General features: G+C 37.9%; 4 protein-coding genes across 6 annotated transcripts; 2 read left to right on the top strand and 2 right to left on the bottom strand.

Annotated features, from left to right (window-relative positions):
* Positions 1-1,247: 1,247 nt before the first annotated feature.
* LOC124405097 (E3 ubiquitin-protein ligase MARCHF3-like) lies at positions 1,248-3,270 on the bottom strand. 2 transcript variants are annotated; one of them, XM_046879703.1, is made up of 4 exons: positions 2,892-3,270; positions 2,433-2,596; positions 1,984-2,210; positions 1,248-1,834 (listed from the first exon to the last, which is right to left on the bottom strand). In XM_046879703.1, exons 1-4 carry the CDS (start codon positions 3,046-3,048, stop codon positions 1,576-1,578), a joined length of 807 nt encoding a protein of 268 aa, XP_046735659.1. In that variant the 5' UTR covers positions 3,049-3,270; the 3' UTR covers positions 1,248-1,575. The 2 variants fall into 2 exon arrangements, with proteins under 2 accessions (XP_046735659.1, XP_046735658.1); XM_046879702.1 differs by having other exon boundaries at positions 1,251-1,834; positions 2,433-2,599; positions 2,892-3,267.
* A 376-nt stretch (positions 3,271-3,646) lies between these two features.
* On the top strand, positions 3,647-6,512 carry LOC124405094 (general transcription factor 3C polypeptide 5). 2 transcript variants are annotated; one of them, XM_046879699.1, is made up of 8 exons: positions 3,647-3,915; positions 3,992-4,165; positions 4,350-4,938; positions 5,028-5,330; positions 5,505-5,603; positions 5,686-5,891; positions 5,975-6,158; positions 6,238-6,512. In XM_046879699.1, the coding sequence occupies exons 1-8, from the start codon at positions 3,778-3,780 to the stop codon at positions 6,429-6,431; spliced, it is 1,887 nt and encodes a 628-aa protein (XP_046735655.1). In that variant the 5' UTR covers positions 3,647-3,777; the 3' UTR covers positions 6,432-6,512. The 2 variants fall into 2 exon arrangements, with proteins under 2 accessions (XP_046735655.1, XP_046735654.1); XM_046879698.1 differs by having other exon boundaries at positions 5,028-5,603.
* A 287-nt stretch (positions 6,513-6,799) lies between these two features.
* LOC124405096 (transcription initiation factor IIB) lies at positions 6,800-9,670 on the bottom strand. Its single transcript, XM_046879701.1, has 5 exons — positions 9,575-9,670; positions 9,080-9,190; positions 8,820-9,006; positions 7,843-8,313; positions 6,800-7,759 (listed from the first exon to the last, which is right to left on the bottom strand). Exons 1-5 carry the CDS (start codon positions 9,589-9,591, stop codon positions 7,598-7,600), a joined length of 948 nt encoding a protein of 315 aa, XP_046735657.1. The 5' UTR covers positions 9,592-9,670; the 3' UTR covers positions 6,800-7,597.
* Positions 9,671-10,743: 1,073 nt separating this feature from the next.
* Positions 10,744-12,758, top strand: LOC124405431. Its single transcript, XM_046880309.1, has 6 exons — positions 10,744-10,811; positions 11,494-11,718; positions 11,787-11,946; positions 12,040-12,140; positions 12,288-12,413; positions 12,654-12,758. The coding sequence occupies exons 1-6, from the start codon at positions 10,744-10,746 to the stop codon at positions 12,718-12,720; spliced, it is 747 nt and encodes a 248-aa protein (XP_046736265.1). The 3' UTR covers positions 12,721-12,758.
* The last annotated feature ends 986 nt before the right edge of the window (positions 12,759-13,744 follow it).

Consider the following 13,744-nt stretch of genomic DNA (forward strand, 5'->3'; position numbering starts at 1 on the left):
TTATCGACCCATATTTCCCGGGACTAACAAGATTACGAAATAATTTATTGCCTGTGATACTAAGTTTGGTGAATCCGTAAAGATGTTTCCGCTACTCTTTGCTCATACATAAAGAATACGCGTATCGTATGTAAATGTTCATGCGCGTTTTAACTTAATACGAGACAATTACGTATCGTAGAATTATGTGATAAAATTAATTCTCCCATCGTATAATCATCCCGTCTTTGAATATCTACGATGACGTATACCTACCTACTTTTTTTTTTGTCGGAACTTACATCGCGCAAATAGTGATAAATAATTTTTTAAATAGTCTGCGATTTCTGATTTTCAAAATCAAAAATTACGTCACATTTACAAGTTTGTCAGAATATTCAGAGGCTTGAAAAAAAAACAGCCAATTTTAGTGAGTACATGATGTTCATTGATATTCTGCGACAATTATGTATTCTGAATGACTTCGGACTTTTGATCATGATATCTTATCGAAATTCAAACTTCACAGAAATTTCTGACAAGTTTTCATCATATGCCGATATAATTTATTGTCTTTGCTCTACATTTATCTGAAACCTTAATAAGATTCGGTGAAATTTTCATTCAACTCATTAACTGTAGAAGCGTTTAAGGTTTGATGTAACCGCGGAGAAGAATATACCTCTGTTTAGATTTTTCAGATAACTGTCACTATTCTCTTCCATTGTATAATATACATCCTAGGTAATACCGTGCTTCGATTGATGCACTATATATAAGAGGTATAAGTTGGCTGCCACAAACAGTAGAAAAAAAGAAGCAGTGTAGCAATAAGAAATTCATCGCATGATCATTAGATTCATCAAGTTACTTGTAGACCGAAGAAAGAAATGCTGAGTCGGTGATATTTATTATACAACGAATGTGTTGGTATGGTATACCTTACAAGTATAACACTTGGTTTGATACTTTGTGCAACTTGAATATGCAAACTTGTCATACTCACCCCGCTTCTAATTTTCATTCCGTTATCAATCGATCACCAGTAAAGTGTTTCAAAAAGATAGAAAATACGATTTGGAGTATTATTACAACATCAGTAATATTATCTGTACATCGTTGTTCGAATTATCAATAGTAGTATCTTCATTTATTTTTATTCACTATCTTCATCGATCATTCTCAAGTACTCTATTGCTCATTCATCCACAGTATATACATCACAATATCAATCGTTTTATTTTGTACTAATTTTTTACGAATCATACTATGAAAAATTGGCATGGCGTTATACATAGATATCGCACGTACGTATGTACTTTCAATTTGACTCTGGTGATAACAACACATAGAATAAACTTTATCATGCGGATAAGATATCTGATTCCACGGACTGTTAAGGAAGACTAGAAAATGCTGATCGAGCCCGCACTGAATTATTCACCGATTTTTTTTATTGTTTCTTTTTATTATAAAATATTTATAAAAAATGCCCCTCCCACTTTTTTTCGAGTTCAGACCGGGTAGTCTGTCTTACTTCTTCGACATTCTTTCCTCCATGTATATCATCTACAAATTACAATTCGAATTATACTATCAAACAAAGCTCGTTTGTTGATGCACGGTAAACGTAGGATCTTCATTGTGATTGAATGGCACGTTGAAAATGAATCTAGGCATCGGTCTTTCCGGCATCCCTCTATTGTTATTCCTATCCTGCCTATGGCGTGGTGATTTCTGCTCAAGTGCGGATTGCGCTGTGTCGTTGCGGTCCGGCGAATTGGTTTTATGCTTCACCAAAAGTACCACGTCTTGATTCTGCCTTCGCCAACGACGCCATATTTTGTAATGGTACCTACACCCGAATCGCGTTTGGAATTGATTTTCATAATTGTGGATGATGAAAATTTTGTTAAAAATGTTGCGGAAATTGACGGAAATTGGAAAAAGCGTACACGATTAGATGAACCTCATATAATGATAAATGAGCCGGTACAAAATTACCTGATAGTAATCGTCAGCCAGATGCAGTAAGTTATGACGAGTAACGAGCACAAAATCGCTAAACCAGTTCCTTCCCAGTATCCAAGACGAGAATATGCGGATGCACCGATGGCGCATAAATATGTAGCGATAAAACACAAGGGTGTCAGTATAGCCAGACAAATTGCATCTCCGCCGATCCCTCGGGGCCCATTGACACTTTTACTTCGCCACCATTGGCAGGCTGACTGGTCATTACCCAAAACAAGTTCAACATTGGTTTCCATATTGGTTACGTAAGCGACAATTGCCGTGATTGCAATATATCGTCGTTACCAATTTTATCGATTTTAAAATTATGTCTCTTAATGTTGTCTTGCTTCGCTTTTTAATAAGTGGTAAATCAATTAGGTGGTTTCTCAGCGAACACTTACAATTGCTGAATAAAGATTTGGAGGAATTAGTATTACCTCGGAGATTGGTTTCTTCTTCTTTTCAATTGTGAATACGTATTTACAGATTTCACAACGATCGGTGTTCGATGTTGACAACCATTTCTCTAAACAGCTAGCGTGAACCAGTCCGACAGAACCGCTACACTTGCAAGGATCCACCAACTCCTCCAAGCTGTCATCTCCTCGAATGTCGAAGAAAGAACAATAAAATAACAATAAGAGTGTCAAAAGAATTTGTGTACAGAAGTATTGTTGAGGTGTGAGAAAACGGAAATTAAGACATATACCTATGTATGTATATTATGTACATACTCCATATCTAATATTGATGCACAATCTTTGAGATAACACGATAAGTCCAAAACAATACAAAACATCATTTTAAACACTTGTTAATTATTCTTTTCCGCTGTTTAAATTTATACATTTTCAGTTTAAACGATAATTTTCTACCAAGTACTAACTTCTTATTACCTTCGTGACATATTCTACAATATGTCGAAGTTGAATTTTGCTTATCGGACGACATTGTTCGCCTGTAAGAACCACACGATAACGGCGATGAGAAGACAACGGACGTCGTCTCTTCGAATACGTCACTGCAGTCGGTTTTACTGCCACGGGTCTCCATCGGGCATTCGGTATTACTATCAAATCTTTACCATGTTACAGCACATCTCGTTATCGCTATGATCACTCTAAGGAGCCAATCAACGGTATTCCGTGAACTGCTGCCGAGTATGTATGTACATACCTCGTGACAGGAATCACATGTATACGATTTCTCATTTCGTTGCTACTCGTCTGTTCTATTGTTCGGCTATTAGTGCGACACGAAATTTCTGTTATGTTCCAGGTTACTTGTACCATTTCTTATAGAATAAATAAACCCATGAGTACATTACATAAACGTGAGAAAGACACATCATGCCTAATCTATCGTCAACATGCACATAATAGTACTTAATTCCAAGGTTTTTGATTATTCAGTGAAAAAATGCAGTCTTCTAAGTGTCATTGACACAAATATTTTTGTATTGAAACGAATCGTTAGATATCTATTTCGTTCAATGGCCCACAGCTCATAGGTCTCCTTCGATGCTTCACAATCAGTAAACACGGATAAGTGACTTGTGATGACGAATTAGGCGCCTGATATGCTGCAATCCGCAAAGCATGCAAGTAGTGCTTGAATCAACGAAGTAGGCGTAATGGTGACTACTTACTCAAGTTAACCTCAAAAAACGAAAAACATTCTGTTGTGTTTACAAAAGAATGGAAGGATGTCGCGGGCGTGTTTGAACTCCAAATGATCGAAGAAATGAGTAAATGAACTGTATCATACAAGATCATTATCGCAATGAGTATGAAAAGTGATTATAGTGACGAGGAGCGTTTCGAAGATGATACCGACAGCGATTTTAACGCTGGTGATTACGACGAGGAGGGTGACAGTGATGATTCGATTGAACCAAGCCGAGCACGTGCAGCAGGAAGAGTTAGTATACGTTTCGATCATATTAATTAATGAAATGTACAATATTGAATCCCGTTTCTTTTTTGGTCGAAATCAGCCAAAAGAATACGACGAAGCTGAAGATGACCCAAACAAGAAGGAATATGTTGGACCCGTTCTTCCAGGGGGCCACAGATTCGATAGAAAATTTATATGCATCAAGTACCCAGGCAATGTGGTCAATCCAGATAAAGCTATCGAGACTCTGGGTGGATTAGCATCTATCTCAACGGTGCGTAACCAGCTGTACGTATTTACTTTGCCTAGGAGGAATTGGAATTATAATTTATTTACCTTGGGAAAAGTCACCTATGGCAGCATGAAAAGTTAACATAGTAACACATATACATAGAGGAGAAGATATCTAAGGAAAGAATAGGAAACCAATATTAATTGATTTCTTAATTTGATTTCAGGCTGTCGATACTCACAATCGGAGACTCGAGCTTAGGTTCAGGCCGGATGATGGTTACCGCAAACCAGCTTGCGGTGACCGGCATTCGACTACTGGGTTTTTGCTGAGAATCAGAGTGAAGAAAAAACAGGCAAATGATGCCCAAGAGAGTACGGAACCCCTGAAAACAGACTCACAAGTAGTGGAAGTTGTGAATTTGGGAACCACCAATCAATTTGTGAACACTAAGAACGTTTCTTCTGAAGAATTGAACAAGACTTTCCAAACAATTGTGAAAAAAGGATCTGAGCATTCAAGAACAGAGGTAGAGGTTGAAGATTTATTAAAAGATTTGACGAATAAAGTAGCAGATTGTAACGTTAGTGCAAGCTGTGAAAGTAAGGACACGAAGAAAGTTGATGTCAGAGAAGCAGAGCCGGATTGTTCTGATCAGGCTGAGTGCAAAGAAAGTAATGATATGTTCAAGTCCAAGAAAAACTGTTCTCTGCCGTTTGATAGGCATAAATACAAAGATTTATCCAGAGACGATGACTACGAGCTGCCAAAATTGAAAGTTTTGGGTCAAGTCGATACGGAATTTAGATTCAAAAGTAAGCATAAGATTGATCTCGATTTTGTATGATCTGCACAAATTTAACTTGCCGTTTTATACTCAAATTTTGTCATTACTTATTTTCAGATCTCTGCGATTTTCAGTTCCTACCATTAACACCAAGTGCAGTAGATCGTGGAGAGAATGAATGTATATACGATTCTATATTCCCCGTTGGTCTGCCACCATACAGTTGGCTAAAGAATAAGGTCCCGTACTTTTTGCCACCCGCTGCTTTTAGTCGGATGGACAATGTTCAGTTGTATGTACCAAAAACGGGAAAAGATGCATTGTCAGGAAATGCGATAGGTAAAACGCGAAAGAGGCGAGGAGGGTTTTCTAATTTCGTTAACTTCCATACGCGAGATGTTCCCTCGGAGCCGCCAAAGGGTATAGAAAACGCAATGCGAGTGAAATTTCTTCAAAACTATCACTTGGAAAGGGTGAAAAAGTTTTTTGAACAAAGACCGATATGGTCGAAGAACGCTCTAATGTACGAAACAAAATTCACAGGAGAACATTTGAAAGTTATGCTACCCTCCGTAGCGTATTACTTTATCTCAGGTCCTTGGCGAATTATGTGGGTCAAACTTGGATATGATCCTAGAAAAGATCCCGCCGCAAGAATATATCAGACACTGGATTACAGACTTAAGGCAATGCGTAAGTCGTTTAGTAAAGTAATTTCTGTATCATAAACAGCATACGTTACGTAGAGTCAAGCTAAATTTTCTTGTTCTTCTAGACGGATTGGAGTCGACGGTCAAGTGTAAACGGAGTTATTCAAACTACATTTTGCCTTATAAACTGGCACCGGCTTCCAAGTCGAAGACAACTATTCTCTCTGCAACTCTACCGGAAGAGAATAGAAAGAAAGAAAAGCATCTACACAAAAACGTTTATATCTATGAAGAGGGAACTGTACCTCCGTCTAGACAAATGTTTTATCAGGTATTAGATTGTGTCGGGGATTTTTATGCGACACAGCCCGATTAATCTTGTCTTAATATTGTTTTTTTTTTATTCCATCTCAGTACTGCGATGTTCATGTCCCAGAAATCCAGGAGATGTTGGAAAAGTTACCTAATCCTTCGCCGGAGACAAAATGTCACGAAAAAATGGGGTGGCTACCAGTAGGATTTGACGATCATTGTAGAGAAATAATAAATAAACAGCTCAGAGGTGTGCTGAGAAAAAGAATGAATATTCCAGAAGATCGTGAGTACATTTTAATAAAGTAACTTATCATACCTGAGACTAAAGAAGCTTAGTCTAAAGTCGCCTGAACTATTTTTAGACCCGACAACATTGCCACGCAAGCGTGGGAAGCTGAAATTCGGGCGTTTTAAAAAGCAACGAGCGCAAAAAAGCCACCTAGTTAATTCCGATTCCGCCTCAATTCATATGAAAGTGCTTCCCGACGAATCTGACGAGGAATGGGAAGATACAAATAACTGCAGCGTGCCAAGTACGAGTCAGCAGGATTCATAGTACTTTTTATACGCAAGAATATTGGTGGAAAATCTTCAATATACATTCAAATAAATTCTTACACTTATTTGTTGTTGGAATAATTCTTTCTTTCATTTTAATCACCTTCTTAACTTATTAATAGAGTACATAACAATGATTCCGAGTCAAATTTTAGTATTTTACAATTTTTTTAAAATTATTTTTATTGTTATTTTTTTAAATAATCTATAATCGATAATTACTAAGGCATGTTGGAATATATGCATGATACCATTAGTTGAAATTCGATTTGTGAACATTCTTTTGCTCTGTAACAGATACGTGCATAAATAATTCTTGATGTCAATAGATATGGAAGTTGTTATGTCGTCCTTTTACTTTTTTTAGCGATCAATAATAATTAAATTATTGTTAAAAACGATTTTTAACGAGTACGTTTCTTTTGTTACTAACGGTGCGATGGGAAGTTCGAAAACATATAATAATTCATACAGTCTAATATTCTCGTCATAGATTACTGGATAGATTAGGAAATTTCAAAAGGGTAATAATTACTATTCTACTAAATATTTGTTACACACGGTGACTGAGAACCGATTTACCTTCGGAATAATTACAAGTAATGAAATATTCAAAACGTTTCGCAAACGATTATGAACTGCATATAATTATTATTCAAATCACTTCAACATTATGTTGCAATGGAACCGTACATTAAGAAGACAAAAAATAGAATATAAAAAAAAATGTAGAATAAAAATACTGCAATCTACCAATTATTGTCTAAATTCCGCGATTTAAACTATATCAAATTGAACGTGTTGCCGCATTGTGCTTTTCGAATTCTGCGTATAGCACGTTAATCCAGGAGTGCAAAAAAATCTGTCATCACTTCGTGGAAATAATCAAAATTCTAAGAAAGACTTTGTATGTTAAAACCTTTTCGTCGGCCTTATTAGTGATGTAAGCAGAAAAATATATAGTATATAAATATATATTTAAACATATATCGATAATCGTCATACTGTGCGCCAACGTGGGAATGCAAATCGTAATCAATGATTCAATAAGTCGTTGATGAACATCTAAATGAACCAATCTAACCAGCCAGTGAACTAAAAGAGAAGTAAACGGAAAAAAATAATGGTGAACGCTCACCAACACCAGCATAGGAAGAAGCTAATTTACATCTGAGGCAGTTGATCGATGGGTGTTGCAAATTTAAAGTCCTCAGGGAAAAGCTTAGCTGCGTGCTGGTACATCAGCTTATACGATTGCCTGATGGTTACATCAGCAACACCGGCAATGTCGCCGATCTCTTTCTGTGATTTTTTGTCTTCAGACGCCTGCATAGTAATGGAAAATTTGGAATCTGATGAACTGAAATTTAGATAATAAGCGATCTTACAAGTTCGAAAAAATTTTTTACCTGTGATGCCATATAAATAGCTGCGGCAGCCACGGATATAGGAGATCTTCCAGGTACAATGTCAATTTCAACGGCTTTTCTAGCTATGTGAGTAGCGGCCCTCTGCACCATATTGGGTAGTCCCAAGTTGGAGCAAAATCTTGACATAAAGTCGCCAGTCGTTATGAGATCAACACTCGTTTCAAGAGCCTTAAGAATCAGTTTGAAACACCTGCCGATTTCTTTCTTGCTGATTTTGCTCACGGCACAAATCTCCTTAAACGTTCTCGGCACCCCCTCTTGTCGACACGCAATGTAAAGACAGGCTGATGCGATTGCGTCATTTGATCTGCCTTTCAGATTTTTCCCGTCATGCACCTGTTTGAAGAGGTTGTTTGCCCTGTCGACAATAGTTTTAGGAAGATTGATGCGGTCTGCCATGCCGTTTATTTCACGAAAAGCATTTATCAGTGCTCTGTCAGAGCTGCTCATCTGTTGGTGAAAAAAATTAAGGTCGCAGTGGTTGTAGCGTCCACTATAAACGATGCAAATGTTTCAAGGCCTTCGCAATATATACATGTTTAACAATTTCCAGTAATTAACGGATGTGGCAATTTTTTCATGACCTACTTTCCACAACTATAAAGCGATGATGCAGAGAAATTCTTTCAGCCATCAAAAATTCTATCTGTTGCTGACACCAAGTCCATACAAGTTTTCTGGGGTTACATCAACCTTAATAGTTTTGCAGTAACACAGAATAATAAACTTGAAGCAGAAAATTGATCAGACCTATACTGTTCCATTACTGAAACTCATTGTCAGTAAACTACAGGTACATAGAAAAGATGGACAAACTTTAGACAAACTTTGAAGACACAAAATTCCAGGGTGTTTTTAGATTTTTTTCTCAAAGATTCATAGATTACAGGATATTCTTCGATTATTTGGAAATCAAAGATTTTGAGAGAGCCTGTGTTTTCACAGTGTGAACTTACCGTACGACGATTCTGGTACTTCGAAGCCCCAAAAGCATCGAACGAAGCGGCTCCAGTTCCCGGGCCGATCATCGTAGACAAATCTGAACCATTGAGAAGTGGATTTTCAGGTCCACCAACTCGAGAGGGATCAACGCCAGCTTTTTCATTGCTGAACGTCCGCCACTCGGAACCGACATCTATGACTCTGGAGAACAAAGCAACAGACGAGTGGATTATTTGACGTTTAACGAAGAGGTGTAGCGGGATTTATCACTTACCTGTCACCCACGACAAGCCCACATTCGGAACAGATCTGGTCCCCTGCACGATAATCCTCGATGAGCGGGGCATCTGGATGAGCATAGCAGCATACCTTGTTTGTGTCATTTCTATGGGTGAAGAAAAAAATGCAATGTTGATGTTATAGTTTCTAGTTTATAGAGGTACGTCAATGCAATCGCGCGACGAAACGTTTGCTATTTTGCTTTGAAACTCAGGTGTAGATTCAGGTTTTACGTAGTTAGAAACGGGATTAGGTAGCAAATTATCTGGGAAATTTTTAGACGGAGGTTTTCTTTTTGTTATACAACAGGTGATATTCCGTTGGGAGGTTAATTCGCGCTGAAGTTGTCGCTGCGCTAATCCCGCAACTCTGATTTTAACCTGCATGTCATACTCATCAGATAAGATCAAGACTTTGTAGCAGCCTCGTGTCGCGAATTCTCGGTATTCTGTGTCAATTATACTTGTCAAAACTGTTATTTAAAAATCACCTTGACGAACTCGCCATATTTCATGTGTATGTTGGTTGTGTCAAGCAACTTGTTACGTGAACTCATCTGTGGAACAACGACACTCACCTTGGTCGGTCTATCGAACTGGCGATAATCGAACTTGGGAAGTCGAAACTCGCGTTACGCTCGCGCCATCTTGAACCCAAATTTTGTGCTAAGAATTGGCGCGCATATTTGAACTGGTTTCGTTCCAAGTCAAAGCAGGAATGTTAAATCCGTGAGGCTTGGATTTGGAATATTGCGGAAAGCTAAGACTTACTCACATTCTATAATATCTCAACCAATTTGAATGATATTTCTAGTATATATGATAATTCATTCTGGCATTTTAAATCATCTAGGACGCATTTTAGAAATCGTGCAGCTGCAATAGGCACATCATCATGATCAACTATGTGCGCATTCCTTGATTATAATTTTTTTTAGCATCCAGAACGGTTCTTTGAAAATCATTGAAAAAATCAAAATATGAGTAACTACATAATTACAAAATTATTGATTTTTTCGAAGTTATATTCAAATAACATCCTTCTTTGATAACCCATCACATAAGATATATAAAAAAATCATTTCGTGTTATCAAACAACGAAATTAGCAAGCAATATCGTTCACGCTTGATGTTTACTTACGATAAACAGCGAAACAATTCAAAATTGCGATCGCTTGTTCGTGACTAAATTCACGGGCATGCGAAAAGCCTTCGTTTGTAAATACATACGTAACATGAATGAACCACAATCCAAATTCCAGTATTTTTAACCATAAATTATCTCTCAAGTTTCGCCTTCCTTTTAAAACTGCAATGCGTTTATTAAATTCTAGAAAATTACAGAGCGCCGTACAGCTGTGCTGTCAAGAGCAGAAAGCAACTGGAGGAATCGGTGTTTTGGATAAATGTCTCGATAATTCTGGTAAGAAGTGTTGTATAAGCCACAAGATAAATTCCTCTGGGTTTTGAACGAGCCCAAAATTCACAAACCCCAGCTATTTTATGAAAAATAATTTCGAATTTACCTTATGTTTGCCACCCACAGACTCGAACGTATTTTTCTACTTTTTCGAAGTCCTCTACTGGATCCCTTATGCAGTGTTTGCCGTGATACTATTGTTCATAACGATTCCTATATTCTCGAAACGCTGTAGCAGCATGGCTAGATGCAACACTTTGAGCGACAGACGAGCCATTTTTTTCACTCTCTTTGAGGATCGTATCAGGTAAAAATTTCAGATTTCAATTCAACATTTAGTTTAATTATGTTTGGAATTTTTGTTACCGCAAAGTTTTCCAAGAGGAATAAATATGAGAAAATGTGTTAGCTTTACCCAGCTTAGTGATACAGTCCGTGGAGATCATTTACTTTAACGAGCTCGTTATAACTGTGGGCATCGTATCATATCTCCAAAATGATGGATCGTCTTCACTTCATATTTCCCTCAGTCACAGGGCATCTGAAATTAATTATGCGTGCCTACCTCTAAAAATTTTCACTGTAAAGCACTTGTGCAGTAAATTAGGAAAATGACGTTAATTTTTTCCCGTGACGTTTAGTTTCACGAACGTGATTTCTTCAAACCACGATCATGATTCTAGATTCACTGCGAAGATCGATTTGAAAATCGAAACATTTGATCTGCTGAAACACATTGAAAATACAAGCAATAAATCTTCTTTTATATACTATTTAAAAAAATTTCTACAGCAGGTAAAAGGCTTCAAAACACTTTTAAATCGGATAACATTTAACGCGCCACTTTATGAATGCGACAAAAGTGAAAAAAAGTAACTTGCAGCAGAAGCACAACAAGTATAAACCATAAAATAGCCACAAAAGCTCGATAATGGCAACTCGGAGCTTAATAGCCATCAAATATTTACTTCGTAAACCTTAATTTATAGACGTGAATTTCAAACTCAGTCCGCGGATACAATGTCGACGATTGTCACTGCCGTTTCGCACATTCTGCTACCAATCCCAGAGAGGCCTTCGATTCTTCTCTGCCTCGTGTCTTCCGATGCGAAGGAGACTGGGACGAGAATCGTAAGAGCAATTGCTTCAGCCGTGATGTCGGCTTTCCAAAAGCCAAGCTACAACGTCGACAAAGTGACGCTAAATTGTTCAAAGTAAATGAAATATGACAGAAATTTCCGTCCGGCTGGAATCTGTTTGTGAAAAACTATTTTATCCACAGCTATGCCAGCACCGACGAATTTTGGAAATTTTATGAGGATATGAGCGAGCGCATGAGGCGAGATAAGGTCGTCGTGCTTGAGAATTTCGGAAAAATCAATGCCCAAGTAGCAACCGCTCTTTGCCACCTAGCCGATGACACTTACGCTCCTTTTCCACAGGTGAAAATACATTCGAAAAATTATTTCCACATCACTGATAAAGTAACTACAAGTGCTTTCTCACTCGCATGTATTCCTTTTTCGCTCTTACAGTCCATCATAATCGTCTGTTTGGATATCGGCAATCGATTCGATTCCAGCAACTTGAAACGACAGGCGCCTGTTACCTTGGCTGAAACTTTCTTGGAAGAAAAGTTCGTATGCTTTGAATAAAAACATGCACGCAAGCTACGCTCGAGGAAACTTTCTCTTTCTTTCCTTAAAACACGGATATACTCGTATGCTCTACAGTGAACTTTTCATTTCTCTAGAATTTCAATTGACCTTTTTCGTTATCGTAGGTGGGAGTACTTCCTCGATAGGACAGCTTTGACGGAGCTTCTTGGGCGTCTGACTGGCAGAGCCGTTTTAATCGAACGAGAAATACCGCTGCGTAGGCGGCCGGGTTCTTTGCCTTCGATCACAGGGTGGGTAAAAGTTTTAAATTTGGTTAGGAAATTTATTACTTCCGCGCGCATTTCTTCGATGAACATTTTTCCCTTTCAATTCTTGAGTATGAAGAATCAAACGTTATTCTTCTTTCAAGCGTATCAGTCAAATTTAGTACATTCTTTGCTGTAAATCATGTAGAAGAAAAGACAATTTTTACTCCTGAATTAGTGCACCTATTTTCCATCATCACCAGTGCTATTTATCTTTTGCAACAGGTATTTGGGACCACCACCGAAGCTGCGAAAGCGTCGACAAATTGCGAGAAGTGAGATGCATATCTGACGAGGGGGAGAAAATTGCGCAACGGTCACAAAAATTGTTTTTTTCTTTTTTTTTCTTATACTCTGATGGAATTTTGCGCAATATATATTCTTTTATCGCACATTTGTCAGACGACGTGCAATTAGTCCTGCAGGCGTCTCGACGTGTTGGGGGAATTTTGCAATTCTCTGAATCGCTGGGATATACTCGTGTATTAATCGGAGTAGCTGTCACAGTCGCGAATTATTGCATCGACGTTCACCCACGTTATAATCAATTTTAATTACGCACGAAAAGATTGGCTTTCCAGTGATGTATGTCTCAGTGTTATAATATGCGGCTTGAACCTTGGTTTCTAATACGGCGTAAAACTGTGACGCATAGATTTCTAGAAACTCTATTCAGTTGTCCAATTCTGCGATATGAAAGACTGTCTTGTACACAATATTTTATTTACTATTATTCTGCTTCATAAGGTCAGAGGTGAGAGGAATTGAGGACAAAATAAAAATTGTATAACGTGTACAAAGTGTCCAACGACATGTGACGATGTGGGTTCGTAAAGAAACTTCCATATTTGGTACAGTCTAACCGAGGCTGAAAACAAATAACAGATATTTACACACGTATAACACCCGATGTACGTACGTTAGAGAATTGCGAAGCTATCTGACGATCAGAGAGCAAACTTTGGAGCACGAGGAGAGATAGAAGGGTGACAAAAATTCTTTGACCGTGAAAACCGGGAATCGGTTTCGGTAAACAATATTTTTCGGCGAACTTCTCAACGCATAGTGATCTTCTAGGTCGCATCTTAGATGTGGGGTCTATTGTCTAATCTATGTATTTCACAACGAGCTCCTTATCGTCATCAAAGTTTCCCAGACTTGTTTTTATAATGAAATGTCGTTAGAGTTAACGCAATAAAAATCAGAAGATATTCTATGAACGTCACCGTGGCTAAAGAATCGGAGCGAAACACCGAAAGTGGATGCTTGATCTGATATGAAATTCGAGCGAATTATATCAAAGCCGTTTGTGAAAG

Source organism: Diprion similis, chromosome 4 (assembly GCF_021155765.1).
Source record: "Diprion similis isolate iyDipSimi1 chromosome 4, iyDipSimi1.1, whole genome shotgun sequence".
NCBI classification, from domain to species: Eukaryota; Metazoa; Arthropoda; class Insecta; order Hymenoptera; family Diprionidae; genus Diprion; species Diprion similis.